At 39.7% G+C, this 16,056-nt stretch overlaps 1 protein-coding gene across 1 annotated transcript in view; it reads left to right on the top strand.

The window, feature by feature from the left end:
* SPATA13 (spermatogenesis associated 13) overlaps positions 1–15,817 on the top strand; it is a 71,669-nt gene extending 55,852 nt beyond the window's left edge. The window contains exons 7-13 of the mRNA XM_058825096.1: positions 33–218; positions 2,291–2,470; positions 3,106–3,338; positions 5,749–5,878; positions 6,411–6,783; positions 10,485–10,559; positions 11,788–15,817. Coding sequence (XP_058681079.1) covers positions 33–218; positions 2,291–2,470; positions 3,106–3,338; positions 5,749–5,878; positions 6,411–6,783; positions 10,485–10,559; positions 11,788–11,969 — 1,359 coding nt within the window. The 3' untranslated portion in view covers positions 11,970–15,817. The remainder of the gene's footprint in view (positions 1–32; positions 219–2,290; positions 2,471–3,105; positions 3,339–5,748; positions 5,879–6,410; positions 6,784–10,484; positions 10,560–11,787) is intronic.
* Positions 15,818–16,056: the final 239 nt, after the last annotated feature.

Genomic DNA, 16,056 nt, shown 5'->3' with positions numbered 1-16,056 from the left:
CACTCTAATTGCTTTGTTTGTTCTGGCTGCAGCTGCGAGTTAATCAGGAAGAAGTGCCAGAAAATTGTAGTAATATCCAGGACGAAGAACAAGATTCAGATACTAGCAAGCATCGCCAGAAAATAGCTGAAAACAGGGATCAGATGAGAACCAACGTTATACAGGAAATTATGAAAACAGAACGAGTCTATATCAAGCATCTCAAGGACATCTGTGAGGTACATGCTTTAACCTGAGGACGTCCTACTGACCTAATGAGAACAAGTCATATAAGTTGAGAACCACAGTGGTTTCTTATTTCAAAATACTCCCAATTGCGCTTCTGACGCCGTCAGTCCAATTCTTCGTTTCCTCTTACGACTTTCCTCTCTGATGACTGCCATGAGCCATTGCTTCCTTTCTTTTAAAAAACTTCCATTTTTGACAGCAAAAAAGTGCCTCTCTGACTGCTATTTCTATAATAAATGAGAGAAGGAAGTCCAGTTTATTTAGAACTTTTTGCCACTGTATAGAGAACTTTGGGTAACTGTAGTAAAATAATTTGCAGTTCAGTGACAAAATTTTTGGAAGTAACTTGGAAAGAGTATTTGCTAAATGCTTTATCCCCCCGTTTTCTCAAGTGAGGAGATTTTTACTGGATGCCTAGGAGTTATGAAGAAATCTAAATATGTTTTAGATCTGCCTTGCTTGTTTGAACCATAAAATGAGGGTGGTCTTCTGCTTTTTTTCTCAATATTTGTTGGAGGCTCACACTTGGGCAAGAAGCTTCTTAATACTTTTCACTGAAGTTTGCCTCTTCTGACATGAGTTATGATGCATTTGACCTGTATTTGACTTGTCTTTGAGGTTTGCATCTGGAATGGTGCTAAGCAACCTACAAAAATATTCTTAGTAGCCTTAGTTTGCTAGGTCTGTCCTTGTATTTGTCATGCTGTCATCCTTTAGTCCACCACTTACAATTAGATCATTTAATTCACAGCAAAGTAGACAAGACAGGGGTAGGTTTTTATTTGTTCTTTTTTTTTTTCCTTTCAATTTTTAGATCAGGCCCTTTTCTTGAAGAGAGAAAAAAGGGAGAGAAAGGACAAAAATTGGTTACCAGCTGGCTAATTTTAAAACATTAAATGTAAATTTTGTTATTTATATTCATTATTTACTTAAGCTAGTAATATTGATTGTGTGCATGAAAGACCAGGGAAGAATTTGTACACTCTGCTATGCTGCTGCCACGGCTAGCTGAGTCCTAGGACATGACTCTCATATTGTACTGACCTGTTAAGTCTTAGGCAAATATTAATTAATTAATTTTCTCTAATACGTGTATCCTATACCTGGTTTTTAATATCTGGCAAGCCTCTGAGTTTAGTACAAGAGAGCAAGCATATATTTTCCAAGAAGAGAAGCAATGGGCCACGCTTAACCTGTGGAGTAGAGATAGTCTGCTGTCCTCAGAGTGAATCTGTAGGGTAGTGCACGTAGCACATAAGGCTGAAAATACACTCAAGTAAGACTAAGCCAGAAAAGCTACACAGATAGTAACCCAAATTTGCAAGCTCAGCCCTTGTATGAATCACTCAAGCTGGTTGTAGCCAGGATCATGAAGCTAAAGTATACCCATAAAACATGTCTTACATTCAAGAAGTGTCTGCAGTCCACATTACAGGAGCCGCACAGGAATTAGCTTTCCCTGTTGGTGCAATAGGAAATGCGGTAGCTGGCTTGCAGCGTAGCCACTGCACAGCTCTCAGAGCAGATGGCTGTGGAGGAGACAGGAATATTCCTAACAGTGCCAGCAACAGTCAGTGTTACTTCCTGGTAAACCTCACCAGAGCAACTGCAAGGCTATTTCAGCTGTCTGCTCCCAAGGCTGTTTGCGGGAGGCCTGCCTGCCAGCAGCCAAATGGAGGAGCCTGGCAGATAGCCCCTATCCCATCAGTTAACCTTTGTGCTCCCTGAGCCCTGGTGCTGTAACTGCTGTGAGACTGTGAGCACAGCAGCTCTTCCTGGGGGTTCAGTCTCTGCAGTGCATTCTCAACAGGGAGATGCAGGTGAGTTTTACACTTGGGAGGTTCCCTGCTTCACTTGGGCTACCCTGAGATAGGGGCTGAATGCCAGGAATCCACATGTGAACATCTCAGATGCAAATCTGAACTTCTGCTTCTGAGTGTGTGTGTCTAGAAAACCACTCCCTTGGCTGGAGACCGTGGGAGCCTTGGCAGCTCAAATGATTTTGTTAGGTAGGACCTGTCTCACATCCTTGGACTAAAGAGTGTTTCTTATTTCATTTCAGGGTTACATTCGGCAGTGTCGCAAACATACAGGAATGTTCACCACAGCTCAGCTAAGCACCATTTTTGGAAATATTGAAGATATTTACAAGTTCCAAAGGAAGTTTCTGAAGGATCTTGAGAAACAGTACAACAAAGAAGAACCTCATCTAAGTGAAATAGGGTCATGTTTTCTTCAACATGTAGGTTAAAAAAGTTGATTTTATTTATGAAATTACCAAAATATGATAATAAAAAGCCAAGTTACCATACTAGGAGGGGATTTTACTAACAAGCGCTTCTTAAATAATAAATTGGCAGCATTTTAGAAGGTAAACTAACTTGGAATTAATTATACATTTGTTTTAGATTTCTCCTCATCTTTAGCAATCATGTTATTTTATAAACAGTTTTAAGTTTCTTTGTTGAAACTCTAATGATCACAGATGGGCTGGATTGTTTGCAGTGATCTCATATTCAGCAAGCAGAAACTTCATACAGACATTAAGAAAGGTAGGTAATGGGGAGATAGGCTGTGAGTTCTTGATAGAGACTTGTAAGCCTGTAGCTGTCTTCCCCAAAGAAAAATACTTCTTAAAGTGAATTTGATTATCCTGATTCAAGAAGAGACCTTTATTTCTGTGTTCTGACAAAGAAGGGTACATGGTTTTGACAGCTGCAAAGTAGATTTCTGCATACTTTCAAGGCTGATCAGCCTGGAAGCAATATAGAAAATGGATTACCTAATCTAATTATATATAACAGATATTACAAAAATTGCTTTTCTCCTTTATAGACAAATACTTTAGTAAAGTTGTACCTTTTTTTTCTTTAACAGCAAGAAGGCTTTGCTATTTATTCAGAGTATTGTAACAACCATCCCAGTGCCTGCATTGAACTCTCCAGACTGATGAAGCAGGGCAAATACCGCCACTTCTTCGAGGCCTGTCGCTTGCTTCAGCAGATGATTGACATTGCCATTGATGGTTTTCTTCTTACGCCTGTTCAGAAAATCTGCAAATACCCTCTGCAGCTTGCAGAATTGCTCAAATACACCACTCAGGAGCACAGGTGAGAGAATGAACATAACAAATTCTGTAATAGTAGTAACACCTAATTACTCAGGTTTTCTGGGTGACACAACACTGAAGGTTTTGAGATCAGGAACAAAACTGCCATGGGCCATGATAAACAGGGCTTTTTGGAACCATCACAGTCAGTCACCAAAACAGTATCTGGAAGTGCAGCACAGGGGACTGAGAGGATGCATGACATAATGAGGAATAAGTCAGAGAGGGAGAAGGAGAAGGAGATGGTGTGTAAACAGGATGCAGGGAGGAATGTGTTATTCAGAGTGAAAAAAAAAGGCCAGAAATCAAGGAGACAGAAATCTGAAGAGGGGAAGACTCATAAAAGTTGTGGATGTAAGAAAAAGTGAAGAGTGCCTTAGAAAATAACTACAACCTGAATAAGTTTGGAGGTAATTTGTTTTAGAAACTTAGTAGTAATAAACATTACCTTAGTTTGCAATAAAGTCCAGACACTAGATTTTCAGCTGGCATAAATAAAAATTGAAGTTGCAGATAGCCTTTCTGGTATAGCCCTGCACTGATTCAATCTTTGACTAAATTAAGATTTTATCTGTAAGTGTCTTTTTATCTTGTATAATTGCAAGAAAGTACTCCATTGTGACCCCTGTGCTCAAAGTCCAAATGAAGCCTGAGGCAATGTTTCCTTGGCCAAAGTCAGTACTTTAACCTTGAGAAAACTCCCCTTGGAGACCACCGGATTTTTGCCAGAGGCAAAATACGAGGACTGTGAAGCACTGACCTTTAGATGTGAAATGCCTCTATTCAGTTCTGTGACTACCTGGGAAGTGCTGCAATAAGAATTACTAACTAGAGTTTCTCTTTCACTGCTACTAATTTTAGAAAAGTTATTCTCTGAGCTATTAAACCTGCAGATAAAGTGACAGCTAGGTCTCACCACCTTCCTCCGGCAATACCTATTTTCCTCTTGGGTGACACAGCACCCAGAGATGCCTTTAAGCACAGAGAGGTGGCCACTGTGCAGAGATGCTCAAAAACAGGCAGATCTACACCCACATGGAGCCTTAGGAAAGCTCCACCCAGCTGGGGGTTTTGGTAGCATTTTGTTTTCATAAAAAATTTGAAGTTCCAATATGCACAGCCTGCTGTGAAGACCACAAGTTTTGTAGCAAGTGTGGAATAAATACCAACAAAGAAAAAAGGAACTGAGATAAGGAAGGGCAAGTGTAGCAGTATGAATGTCATGTGGTCACCCTGTGGGACATCTCCCTAGCGTTAGTAGGATCCTGTTATTGTTAATCTCACTTTTTGTATTCAGTGTGGCAGAATAGAGTTCCCACAGATGTAAGTAAAGAGAGGAGAGAATGCACACATTCAGAATGGAAGCGCATCCATCAGCAGCAGCCAATGAAAACTGGAACTGAGACAGAAGCAGATAACAAGGACAGCAAGGCTAATGCCTTGGCAGGATTTATTTCTGGTTCGTGCTGTTTTCTGTGTCTGGCTCCCTTTTCTGCAAGAGGCATTCTGATAAAAGAGGAAAAGCAGCTGCTCTGCTGGGATTCCTTTAGCAAGAAATATGTCTCTTCCGTTCTCCCTCTTCTGAGAGACTTCATTTGATGAAGGTGAAGGAGAGATGGATGCTATTCAGAGGGAAAAAAAAAGCCTGCCTGCAAACTTGGGGAGATTCATACACATGCTGAGAGCTTAGGAAAGGAGGGGAGCAGAGCATTGCAAGAAGGACAGGAGGATTGGCCTGGGTTAATTGCATTAGTCCTGAAGCAGGAAGAGGCAGGTGACCATCATGGCTTTCACACATTTGTCCTGTAGAAACAGGATGCTTTCTTCATATTGTCTCCTTTAATTCCTCTCTCTGGGGCCCTTGTACTTGGGTTCCTCTCATGCTCTGTGGGATTGATTTTGTTTGTTTTTCCTGTCCACCTAGCATTCCCCATTTTTGTTCATTGACCCAGTCATTGGGAACAAGAAGGAGAAAATGCAGTTGTTAAACATGGTCAAAAGACTGCCCTTCCCAAAAAGTCCCACTAAAATCTTGCTAAAAGTCCCACTAAAATCTTGCTAAAAGTCCTTAGGTGAAATACAGCTATCACTGAGCTCAGTGGGAGTTCTGCCATTGTTTTCAGTAGAGACAGTGTTGCAGTTCATTAATTGAACACTTCTGTCTCCTTGCACCAATCTAGTAATTTGCTCCTAGACAAGCCCAGCAGTACAGGAGCACTGAATTGTGCAGGCTACTGTGTGGGGTTTGGGATAGCAGGAATCAGGTTCCTCTTTTTTAAGTACCTGAGTAGATGGATAAGGGGGTAATGTGGGCTAATACTGCAGGCACTGTGGTTGCAAAATTTCCATGGTTTGTGATTGCATCATGTCCATTGTATAAATGATCCTTGAAATGTGCTTACATTTCCCAGTGATTATAGCAACATAAAAGCTGCATATGAGGCCATGAAGAACGTGGCATGCCTGATCAACGAGCGAAAACGGAGGCTAGAAAGCATAGACAAGATTGCCCGTTGGCAAGTCTCTATTGTAGACTGGGAGGTGAGTGACAGCCTGTGCCTTTCCTGGGCAAAGGTACTGTGTACAATACCTGATGTCCCCTGCAGGAGTCCTTCTGCGTAGGTGCTTGTTTATGGTGCCTACTTTTCAAGTGGTCATTGCTCAGTTAAAAGTCCAGTTGCTTCATTTACAATGTTTCTGTTACTGATTAACCTTGTTTATAGTTCAGGAAGAGCAGTATGTAACATGGACACTTGCCTTTGAGATGAGGTGACAAAATGGAGCTTTTAAAAAGTTGAATCTCATTTGGAAGTCTGGTAGTTCTGTCAGAATGGGAACCTGTTTCACTGACTTAAATGTTTCCCTCTGTTTATGCAGGACCACATTGATTGAATTTACCTCTGTGATATTATTTACTTTGTATGACATTTTCAAATCTAATAATAAAAATACAAGAAAAGTGAGTGAACTTAAGATTTGATTATATAGTGAGACTGGTTAGACACACACTGAGATCTTAAAATATTATTTACTTACTACATATCTCTATATCTCTATATACCTGTCTTCCTAGGGACCAGATGTGTTAGCCAGAAGCTCGGAACTGATCCACTCAGGAGAACTGACCAAAATATCAAAACAAGGCAAAAGCCAGCAGAGGACTTTCTTCCTTTTTGACCATCAGCTTGTGTTCTGTAAGAAGGACTTGCTGAGAAGGGACATTTTGTATTACAAGGATCGTATTGACATGGATGAGACAGAAATTGTGGACACCGAAGATGGCAGAGACAAAGATTTTAGCATCAATGTCAAGAATGCTTTTAAAATAATAAACAGAACAACAGAGGAGGTTCATTTGTTCTCTGCAAAAAAACAGGAGGATAAAAAGAGATGGATGGAGGCGTGTGAAAATGAAAGGAGAAGAGTTCGAGAAGACAAGGAAATGGGTGAGCGAAACAATTTCTAAACAGCGGTTAAAACAAACTTGCTTTTGCAGTTCTTTGTTTTGTACAGATGTGCACTCTGTCTTCTTGAGCTGGTGTCCATTTCTTGCCTGACCTGATGTTTAGCTGTGTAAGTGAAGCCTATTTAGGTGTGTTTGACCTGTCACTGTGGGCCAAAGGTCCAGGACAGATAGCGTCATCCATGTGATTCTGGTGCTTGGTGGAGCAGAATGAGAGATGAGATATGACAAGATGCAAGTCACAAAAACCAATCAATATTAAAATTCCATCTAGAATCCTAGCACTTTTGTATGAACGATTGGTCAAAAATATCTGTCCATAAAGGATGCTTTTTTACAAAGCCAAGTGGCAATAATTGTAGATTTATACTGTCTGTGTGATGTAGTAGCACCTCCTGTGTCCAGGAGGCCCATGCAGTTGTATGGTGCCATTAACTACAGACCCACCAATAGCACCACTGGGCAGTGAGTTGCACTGGCACATTTCTCTGGCACTGGCCAGAGAAATGATGCCAAACCTTGAGTGAGCAGGAAAAAAGGTAGTAAATCCTAGGACCAGTTTTAGACCTGCAGCCTATGGGACACTCCAAGGACAGTGTGTCTTCTGTGTCAATGTATAGTTAGGATTGCTTTTTTGGTTTTGTATCGTTTCATGTGTCCTTTAAGATCAGTGACAAAAGCTCCAGCAAAATTTAATTGGCAAAACATATACAAAGAAAGCAGCAACAGTAATTTTAAAAAAAGAAAACTCTTTTTAGTGTTTCTAAAAAGTCATGTTACTGCATCTGAATGTTGGCTGCATGAGAACGTCTCCTTTTCAATGAAATTCTTGAGGCTAAGGCTTTGGATTGACATCAGGTTAACACTGGAAGTGCAGTGAAGTGGATTAAAACTTAAACAAGATGCCAAACCTTATATTTCACAGTCATGTAACATACATGGTCAGAATAATAGGAAGACAGGAATAACCATTGCATTACAAATGTAACCCTTTTGATCCTAGTTGCTTTCTCTTGATACTGTTGTAAGTATGACAAAAATAAGGCCTCTTCCATGTGTATTTAAGATAGTCCATAAGCAGAAGAAAATATTAAAAGTTTGCCAGTTGATTATCAATTCAAAATCAGTTTTAACCCTTCTGCATTGCACCAACTGTTGCAATTAATCCCAGTCATCTTGAATCTAGAGTAAACAATGAAGGAGCCACAGCTAAACTTCCCTCAGACTTTGGAAACCTGACCCTTCTCCAGTTCTGAATGTCACAGTGTGACATTGCAGTCAGCGTTGGTGGGCACAATGCTGGAGCTTTTGTGCCTTGCTCTACGTGGAGCTTGCTCTGTCACCTTGTGCTCATGGGGATATGAGGTAGCTGCCTTCCCTAATTCACCTAAACAGAACTCTAAAACAGTGGGTATTGTAAAAGGGTGAAGGTGATCAGAGGGTAATTGAGCAATGCTGAGGATCTGATCATAATTGTCCACACAGTCCCTCTTACAACAAAGTTAGAGAACAACTCCACGCCAGTATACAATGAGAACCATAATTCAGTGACATGGAAGGATGCTACTGAGTAAAACACAGCTCCTGCACTTTTGTGAGCAAGACTGAGGTAAAGAAGATAAAAACTGAACTAAGATGAAGCATTCTTGAGCTCTGCACTGCTTCCTGGTGGTTACTTTATGGAGCACTGGGAAAGTATGTTGAGCAAGTTAGATGCTGTCTGTCAGGAAGCTCCTGAGGCTCTGCCCTGGGCAACCACAGGTCTGTCTTGGTGTTACCATTCCTCCTAAGTGACACTGCTGCAGAAATCCCCCAAGCATGAGGAAACTGCAAAGGTGTAGCAGCTACAGCCCTAAACTATTTATTCTGCTGGGACCTCATGAAAATCAACATGATGTTTAGAAGAGTGACCATCCAACAGTGGTGGTGGCACTGGCAGTGAGATTTGTCATAAAAGCACTAACCCTTGTTTTGGGGCTGGGTCACAAATTCCCGTGGTTGCTGAGTGCGAGAACTGCACAAGGAGGGTCCATTGTGCTTGATGCTCTTCAGGCACGGTGCAATAGAGTGGGGGAAAAAAGCCCAGTTAAAAGGGAAACTGTATGTTTGATAATGGCACATGCAGTCTTCTCTGCCCATGTAACATCCAGCTTTCTGTAAAGTTGTTTTTCAAGTGTTGCAACTCACTATTCCAACATTCCTGTTTGGGCCAGGTATGATGAACCAGAGGAAAGATATTTGAGTTGTAATAGCTAATGTCCATCTGGTCTTGTGAGCCACAGTGGCTTGGATCTTTTCTCCATTAACCAGAAGACTGCTTCTTTTCTAAAATTTCTTCTTTCTTTGGCATAATTAAACATTTCCTTCAGCCAAAACGAATGGAAAAATGCCACTATTCTCAACCTCAGGTTTAAATTTGTCTTGTTGATTTTGTAAGCTATCTTGCTGGGCTAAACATAAAGCCTCTAATCTGACCACTCAGAGAACAAATAATACTCTTTCAATGCAAATGGCATTTTACTTCTATTTTCAAAGACACTTTGGTGTGAGTCATTGTCTCCCAAACCATATCTAGCTTTTCTTAGCTTTTATGAATATATGAGAGAAAAGACCACAGCCAGAAAATCCTTCTCCAAACCACTAATAGTAAGCCTAAGAAAGTGGTCTGATCTCTCTTGATGAAATTGCTTTCATTTTTAAAAATCTGTTTCCTTCTTTCTATAAAGGAAAAAAAAAACCCTGCAGGATAAAATAAACTACTGCTACCCAAAAAATTATGGATGTTTTAAGTTAGTAGGCTGATCTGTAATAACTTGTTCATAAGTTCAGGATAAAAAAGGGAGTTTTAAAAGTATAGAGAAGTGAGGGAAGATGCAAAATGGAACCAAAGCAGACACTTCATTCAGCCTCTGTGCTCTTTCTGTGCATATGTGTGAAATGAGTGCAGCCTTATGCACAGCATGAAATGTGCACCCTGTTGTCACCTTGTGCAAATGTGACATTTGCATGTATCTCAACTGTGTTGTGCACAGGGGGAGGAAACTGGAGTGCCTCTACCTGGGCTCCAGGCAGCACTAGTCTCTGGTGCCACCTTGTAGCAGATGTCTGTCGTCTCTGTACCCCAGCTCAGCCATACACCTGTCACATGGTAGTAAATAGCATAGGGTTACCCATGTGCTTCATGTGAGTTACACAAATATGTATGAGAAACCCGAGTGAGGGATCCAGCCCCACAATGATGCAGCCAAAACCACATCACAGCCTGCTCCAGCATCTGCCAGATTTTGTAGTACTTTCCTCTGAGTGAAGGGAAAGATACCCGAATTTGTACTAGGAGTGACTCCAATCTGTTTTCCAGGTTAGCTCAGAGTGAGTGAAAAACAAAAGGATTCTGCAATTGTGATCTATTACTTGGTGACTTATAGATTTCAAAAATTTTATTTTATATCCTTTTTTTTTTAATCTCTTGTTATCTGGATTTATCTGTCATTATCCCAGTGGAAAACCCTCTTTAAGTTCATATGACAATATAAAACATACTTCTAAAAACTTCAGGTGTATTGCTACTAAGATTTACTAAAAATTGCTTAAGATACAGTTTACTTATTTATTTTAATTTAATGCAATCAAGTATTAGATACAGTAATTATGTACTAGTGCCCTAATTTACACTTTGATGTGTAGGTATGGAAATCTCAGAAAACCAGAAGAAACAAGCCATGCAAAATGCCCGTAAGTCAAGGCAAGGAAAAATTAAAGGTGGGTGTTGAGAATTGCATTACCTTTGCTGTGTTCCATTGATCTTTTCATTAGGAAATAGCACAGTCTGGCTGTGGCTGAGTTCTTCAGTCTTTTAAAAAGATTTTTTGTGGCTTACATGGAGTCAAATAATTGCCATCAACCTGTATTTTAATATTAAATTCCAATATCTCTCTAAACTGTCTACTAAATCAGCTCCCTGAGCTTTTTCAAACAGACAAGTCAGTATTCTGTATGTTAAAGAAGAAACTCAAGAGGTAAGGCAAAGTGTTTATTTTTAAGGTTGTGATGATTTGGATGCACAGGTTAAATTATAAATTAGTGCTACAATTCCTTCCTTTGCTTTTACTTAAAGACCGTGTTCTTCTTTACCAATTCTGTGTCTTGTTTAAAATGTCCTAAAGTTCTTTTTGCAAGCCACATTGTTATATTATTTACAATAACAGTCAAAATGGCTTCTTCTGGCATCCTTCTAGAAGGAAGGATGGAACAGAAGCTTGTTTGCCAGGAAATGGCTTTTTTATTCATTTCCTCTCTCAGAAAATAATCACAACACAAACAAATCACAACAGATTTTGTCCTTTTCCATCTTAAAGTCAAACTCAGCTAAATCTCTAGTGTGCTGAGAGAAAAGTGGAATAAGATTTAAGTCTGAGTTTAGGAGTGAAGGAGTTGATGTTAGGTTGTCATCTGTTCATTGGGATTAATGTTCTTAAAGCATTTTCTCTTAATCAATCAACAGGTACCCCTGGAACCTGTCTGGATTTTCAGGGGAGTGGCTAAAGTTTGTAATTAAGAGATTCTGTTCAGAATCCACAAAGCTCAAAGTCTTAAGAACATTAACCCAGAAAAATATATTTCAAATGGAAGAAACAACAGTCTTGTTGGTAGCAGTATTTTACCCAGCCTTACTCTGAGAGTGGACTGAAGTACCAGTATCTTCTGTTTGAAGTCATTCCTTTGAAATACAAGGATTTATTTATGCAAACAGTATAGTCCAGCTGTGTGAAACTGCTGCTTGTTTTTGGTTATTCTGTTACATTATTTTTACTGGCATTGTTGTCTTCTTAAGCCAAATCAATGCACCAATTAAAAAGTCAAACATCAGAAAACCTGACCTTTAGTAGTTGTGCCATTCAAGATCATGGCAAAATTCATCTTGTCCCCTGGCTCTGTGCTTAAATTTCCCTGGCTGATTCAAGTGCTTTCTCCAACTGTTCTTCTGCAGGTGTGAGCTATAATGGGTGTCCTCTGCCTCCTCTACACCAAACCCTTCATCCCCTTCACCAGCGACACATCACCGTGCCTACCAGCGTTCCGCAGCAGCAGGTCTTTGCCCTGGCAGAACCCAAGCGGAAGCCATCCCTCTTCTGGCATACCTTCAACAAACTCACTCCCTTTAAAAAGTGAGAGGCCAAAGGACCTGGAAGGGCATCAGCACAGAGGGAGACTCACTCCAGAGAAGGACCTTGGAGACATGGTCAAGCTTACTTGAGCTCAGTGAATTTCCCATTTCAGAGGCAGAACCTTGGGTTCCCTTGAGCCAGGAATGCAGCCTTTGTGTTGGATAAGAAGTTTGTCAGGGCTGCTCTGAAGTCCATGTTGCCAAGTGTCAGCATTGCTGATGAAGAGCAGTCTCTCTTCTGACAAAGACAACTTGCTGTTACTCAGAAACAGCAGTATTTGATCTCTGTTTCTTAGTTATGTTGAAGTAGTGATGGAATTGTGCAGGTCATTGTAACATTTCATTTTTCTTAACCTTATATTGATGGCCAAATTTTGGATAGGGAGGAATTTTTCTATAGGGATGTATCAGCAAGGAGTCTTAGGAGAGTTTTCTCCTTCCTTCTGGAGCACTGAGCACAGATCACCCATTAAAATCAGGTGGAGCTATCCCATGTGATTTACCAGCTGGTGCAGAATTTAGTGGACCCTAATCCTTCCTGTCTTTTTTTTATTACATTGCCAAATGGCAGGAGAACATCCCGCAAGGCCTTACCATATTCCAGATTGGAACAGGGAAATTTTATTCTGTCCTATAGAAACAGGAACAGAGTGTGAAATGGACTGTAAAGATATGTGCATTTATTGCACACAGGTGGAAACAAGAGGAGCCCAGGGCATCTCAGATTGATTCATTTCAGTCAGAGCAGATGCATGCATGTATGCTCTTCAGTGTAGAGCTTTCACATCGCTTTTTCACTCATTTCTTCACCTGGGAGACTCTTCTTTGTATTTCCAATATGTTTATTTCTCTGTGTAAAAAATACATTTTTATTTTCTCACGGAGATAATGTGAATGTACAAAATCAGAGTTGAGACAGTACATTGTGACGGCTGGCTATGTTACACAGATCTTAAGATTTTTATTCATATAGCTGGACTTAGAAAATGAATAAATTGTAATGTAAATATATGGAAGCGGTCTGGATCCATGCTTCTTGTACACATTCAATTGACAATGGGTTTTGACTAGTAACTTCTTCGAAAAGAAAGAGAAATCCTTACTGGAAGGGACAGAGAAATCATGTGGACCAGAGATGGATTTTTGTCTTGGTGTCATCAGTCCCCATTGGATGAGGAAGAACCTGACTTGATTAAGGTCAGTTCTGGCCAGCATATGCAATCCATGATTTGCATTGCTTCAATTCCTCTGTGGCATGAAATGGATCTGGGAGAATAACTTTTAAAAAGCCACCAGGAAGAGGATCTGATATTTGTAGCACTGATAGTTTCTGCTTGCTTGCTCTCATCAAGGACGACAAGACTGCTGGTAATATGGAAGGAAGTAAAGACTCAATATGATTCAGAACCGATTTGCTATGAATGTCTTTACAATACTTTATCCTGTGCTGCTGATTAGGGGCATTACCTGATGATTAGGATAGATCCAAGGGTATTCTTTGACAGTGGGCACAATCAGCTTTGTCATGGATCTGTAATATATGAAAAATAAACAAGGGGCTAAATGCCAGGCATTTTAACAACAGTGTAAAAAAGCCTTATTTTAAAGATGTATTTGTTTCTACTACTATTGTTACCTCCATATTTTTATTTACCATCAGTGTTGTGAAGCCCACTATTAACTAGGTTTTGTGATTTCATAACTTTGTGGCCACTTCTGCAAGGCCCAGGTTTGTGGTTTTGATTTTAAATTACATCTTTTTGACAACTTTACATTTCAAATGCCTTGTGTATATAGCTCAGCAATAAGGCAAAGTCTGGTATGCTCAGCCAAATTGTGCCCTGCATAGCAAATGTCATTGCTTGTGCTTTCCCATAGCAATGGGAGATGATGTAAACTAGTTAAGAACTGGAAGTGCACACTGACATTTGCAATGATCCAGCTGAAAGAAAATGCACAGGGAAGTCAGTGAAAAAAGCTGCTTGTATATTTCTCTTGATGTTTAAGCCAGCCATTGTGGCTCAGATTTTTAAAAATAGATAATTCTAAATGCTCAGTTTAAACACAAGGAGCAGACTTCCAAATGCGGGCATGGATGCACACCCTTACCCTCAAAAGAGTAAGCCTTTTGCATTTCTTACATACCCATTTTTGTGGGTACTTGCCACGTTCAGGCCTGTAAACCAATGAGATGCATGCACGGTGCAAGTGAAGATGATGTTTTTCATAATCACATTTTGAAAGACTTCTTCTAAGTGCAAAAAAAAAGGCTGAAGTTGGATTGCAGTGCTCACCCAGAAACTTTGCTAGCTGGACCTGAAGGCATTATGAGATCCACACTTATATGTGTCTTTGCTGAAACCTACTTCCTTCCAGCGCTCAGTTCTGTGGGGTGCTGGAAAAAAAAGGTTTGGGGATCTTTCTTCTGACATGTCAGTGTCCATGAAGGCTCTTCACATGTATTAGTGCTGGTGCCTTAGCCCTAAAAATGAACAGAAATGTTTGCATATGGTTTTGGATGCAATAGGTTTTTTCTCAAGAACTGAATTTCAAAGAGATAAAAAGAAAATATTTCATGGTGCAGATTACTCAGGACAGTTTTACATATAGTACCCTTCATGTAGACATGGCTGTTTTGTAATGCTTTCTCTGTATTTCTTTGCAATATGACCTTGCAACAGATTGAAGATCAAATATAGCAAGACAGGCCAAATTTATACTACACCATAGTCTTTTAAACAAATTATAGTGAAATGAAAACACGTATTATTCAACAATTAAGACAAATATTTACTTGGGAGTTAGCCTCACTTCAGAGTCTGTGGGAAGGAGTTGCAACTAAAATGTAGAAGTTTGAATTGTAGCAACTCTTGCCCTGATTCTCCTTCTCGTGACAAAACTTATATATAGATCTTCAGAAAGCTGTGATAGCAACATCTGTTCTTTTCCACTTGCATGCTTTAAGTTACTATAAAAAATTCTAGGGCAACAACTGAGAACATTTGTGCCTCATTTTGATAAAGCCCAGCCAGAGCCTTCCTGATGGCCTGCTGAGCAGATAACCTCCGACTTTTTGCATGAGATGCAGTAAAATATAATTGTCCTCAAATGTGTTCCCACTGAGTTAGGAAATGCCAAACCATAATTGCATCCAACTCAGAGCATTTGATGTATAAAATAATAAGATTGTTTTACAAGTGGCTCTTGCCATGCTAAATTTCACATTGAATTTTAGTGGTCAGTGTAAGAACTGAGTTCAAAGACAGACTTCTCAAATGTTCCACATTTTTGTTGTCTTTTGGAAATAATTATATCGCAATTTTGGAGCCAAAGGTCTTTAGCCATAACTAACACAGTACCTTTCTCTGACTGCCTTTCTGCTTTCTTTCTATATGTGTGGCATTTGTATGTAGCAGATGCCTTCTAAATGATCTCTAATTTAAAACTCTTTGTTGTAAATACTAGGGATAACTTGCATATATATTTTATTTTGGTAAGTGTTTTGTAACATTATACCTTCCATACATTGCTTTGTGCACCTCACCCTGTATGTGTGCTGTTACACATGTTGTAAATGAAGTGTCCTGGCTGCAGAGCAGAGGAATTGGCTGTTGACAGCTGAAGTACAATGTATAGGACAGCAGTAGCTTGATGTGCATTTCTTCTGGAGTAACTGCATTGCAAGGTTTATTTACTCTTTGAATGTTGTTTGTCAAATTAATCTATTTTCTGGAAATAAGTACAAACTTACATTCCTGTTATTTTTCTCTTACTGTACATGGTTGAATTAAATAATATACAAAACTGAATTCCTCATCTGTGTCCTATAAAACTTTATGTGCAGTTTTAAAAATGTTGTGTTTTTTTTTATTGTCTACAAAATTTCCTTCATGATGCAAAAATGTCATGTTTCTTCTAGTATTTTAAAGAAAAAAAGTCATACCATGCTCTCTTCTTTTCCCAGTAACAGCCTCAGTACTTCCCAGCACAAGTTCATGTTAACAATGCCTAAGCCTGGTTCTGGTATTGAACTGTTCATTGTTCAGGCAAAGCCCGTGCTTGTTGCTGTCTCAGCCTGTGATTACCGTGCTC

Source organism: Ammospiza caudacuta, chromosome 2 (genome assembly GCF_027887145.1).
Source record: "Ammospiza caudacuta isolate bAmmCau1 chromosome 2, bAmmCau1.pri, whole genome shotgun sequence".
NCBI lineage: Eukaryota > Metazoa > Chordata > Aves > Passeriformes > Passerellidae > Ammospiza > Ammospiza caudacuta.
Note: the sequence above shows the minus strand (reverse complement) of the source record. Positions and strands in the feature narration are given on the sequence as shown.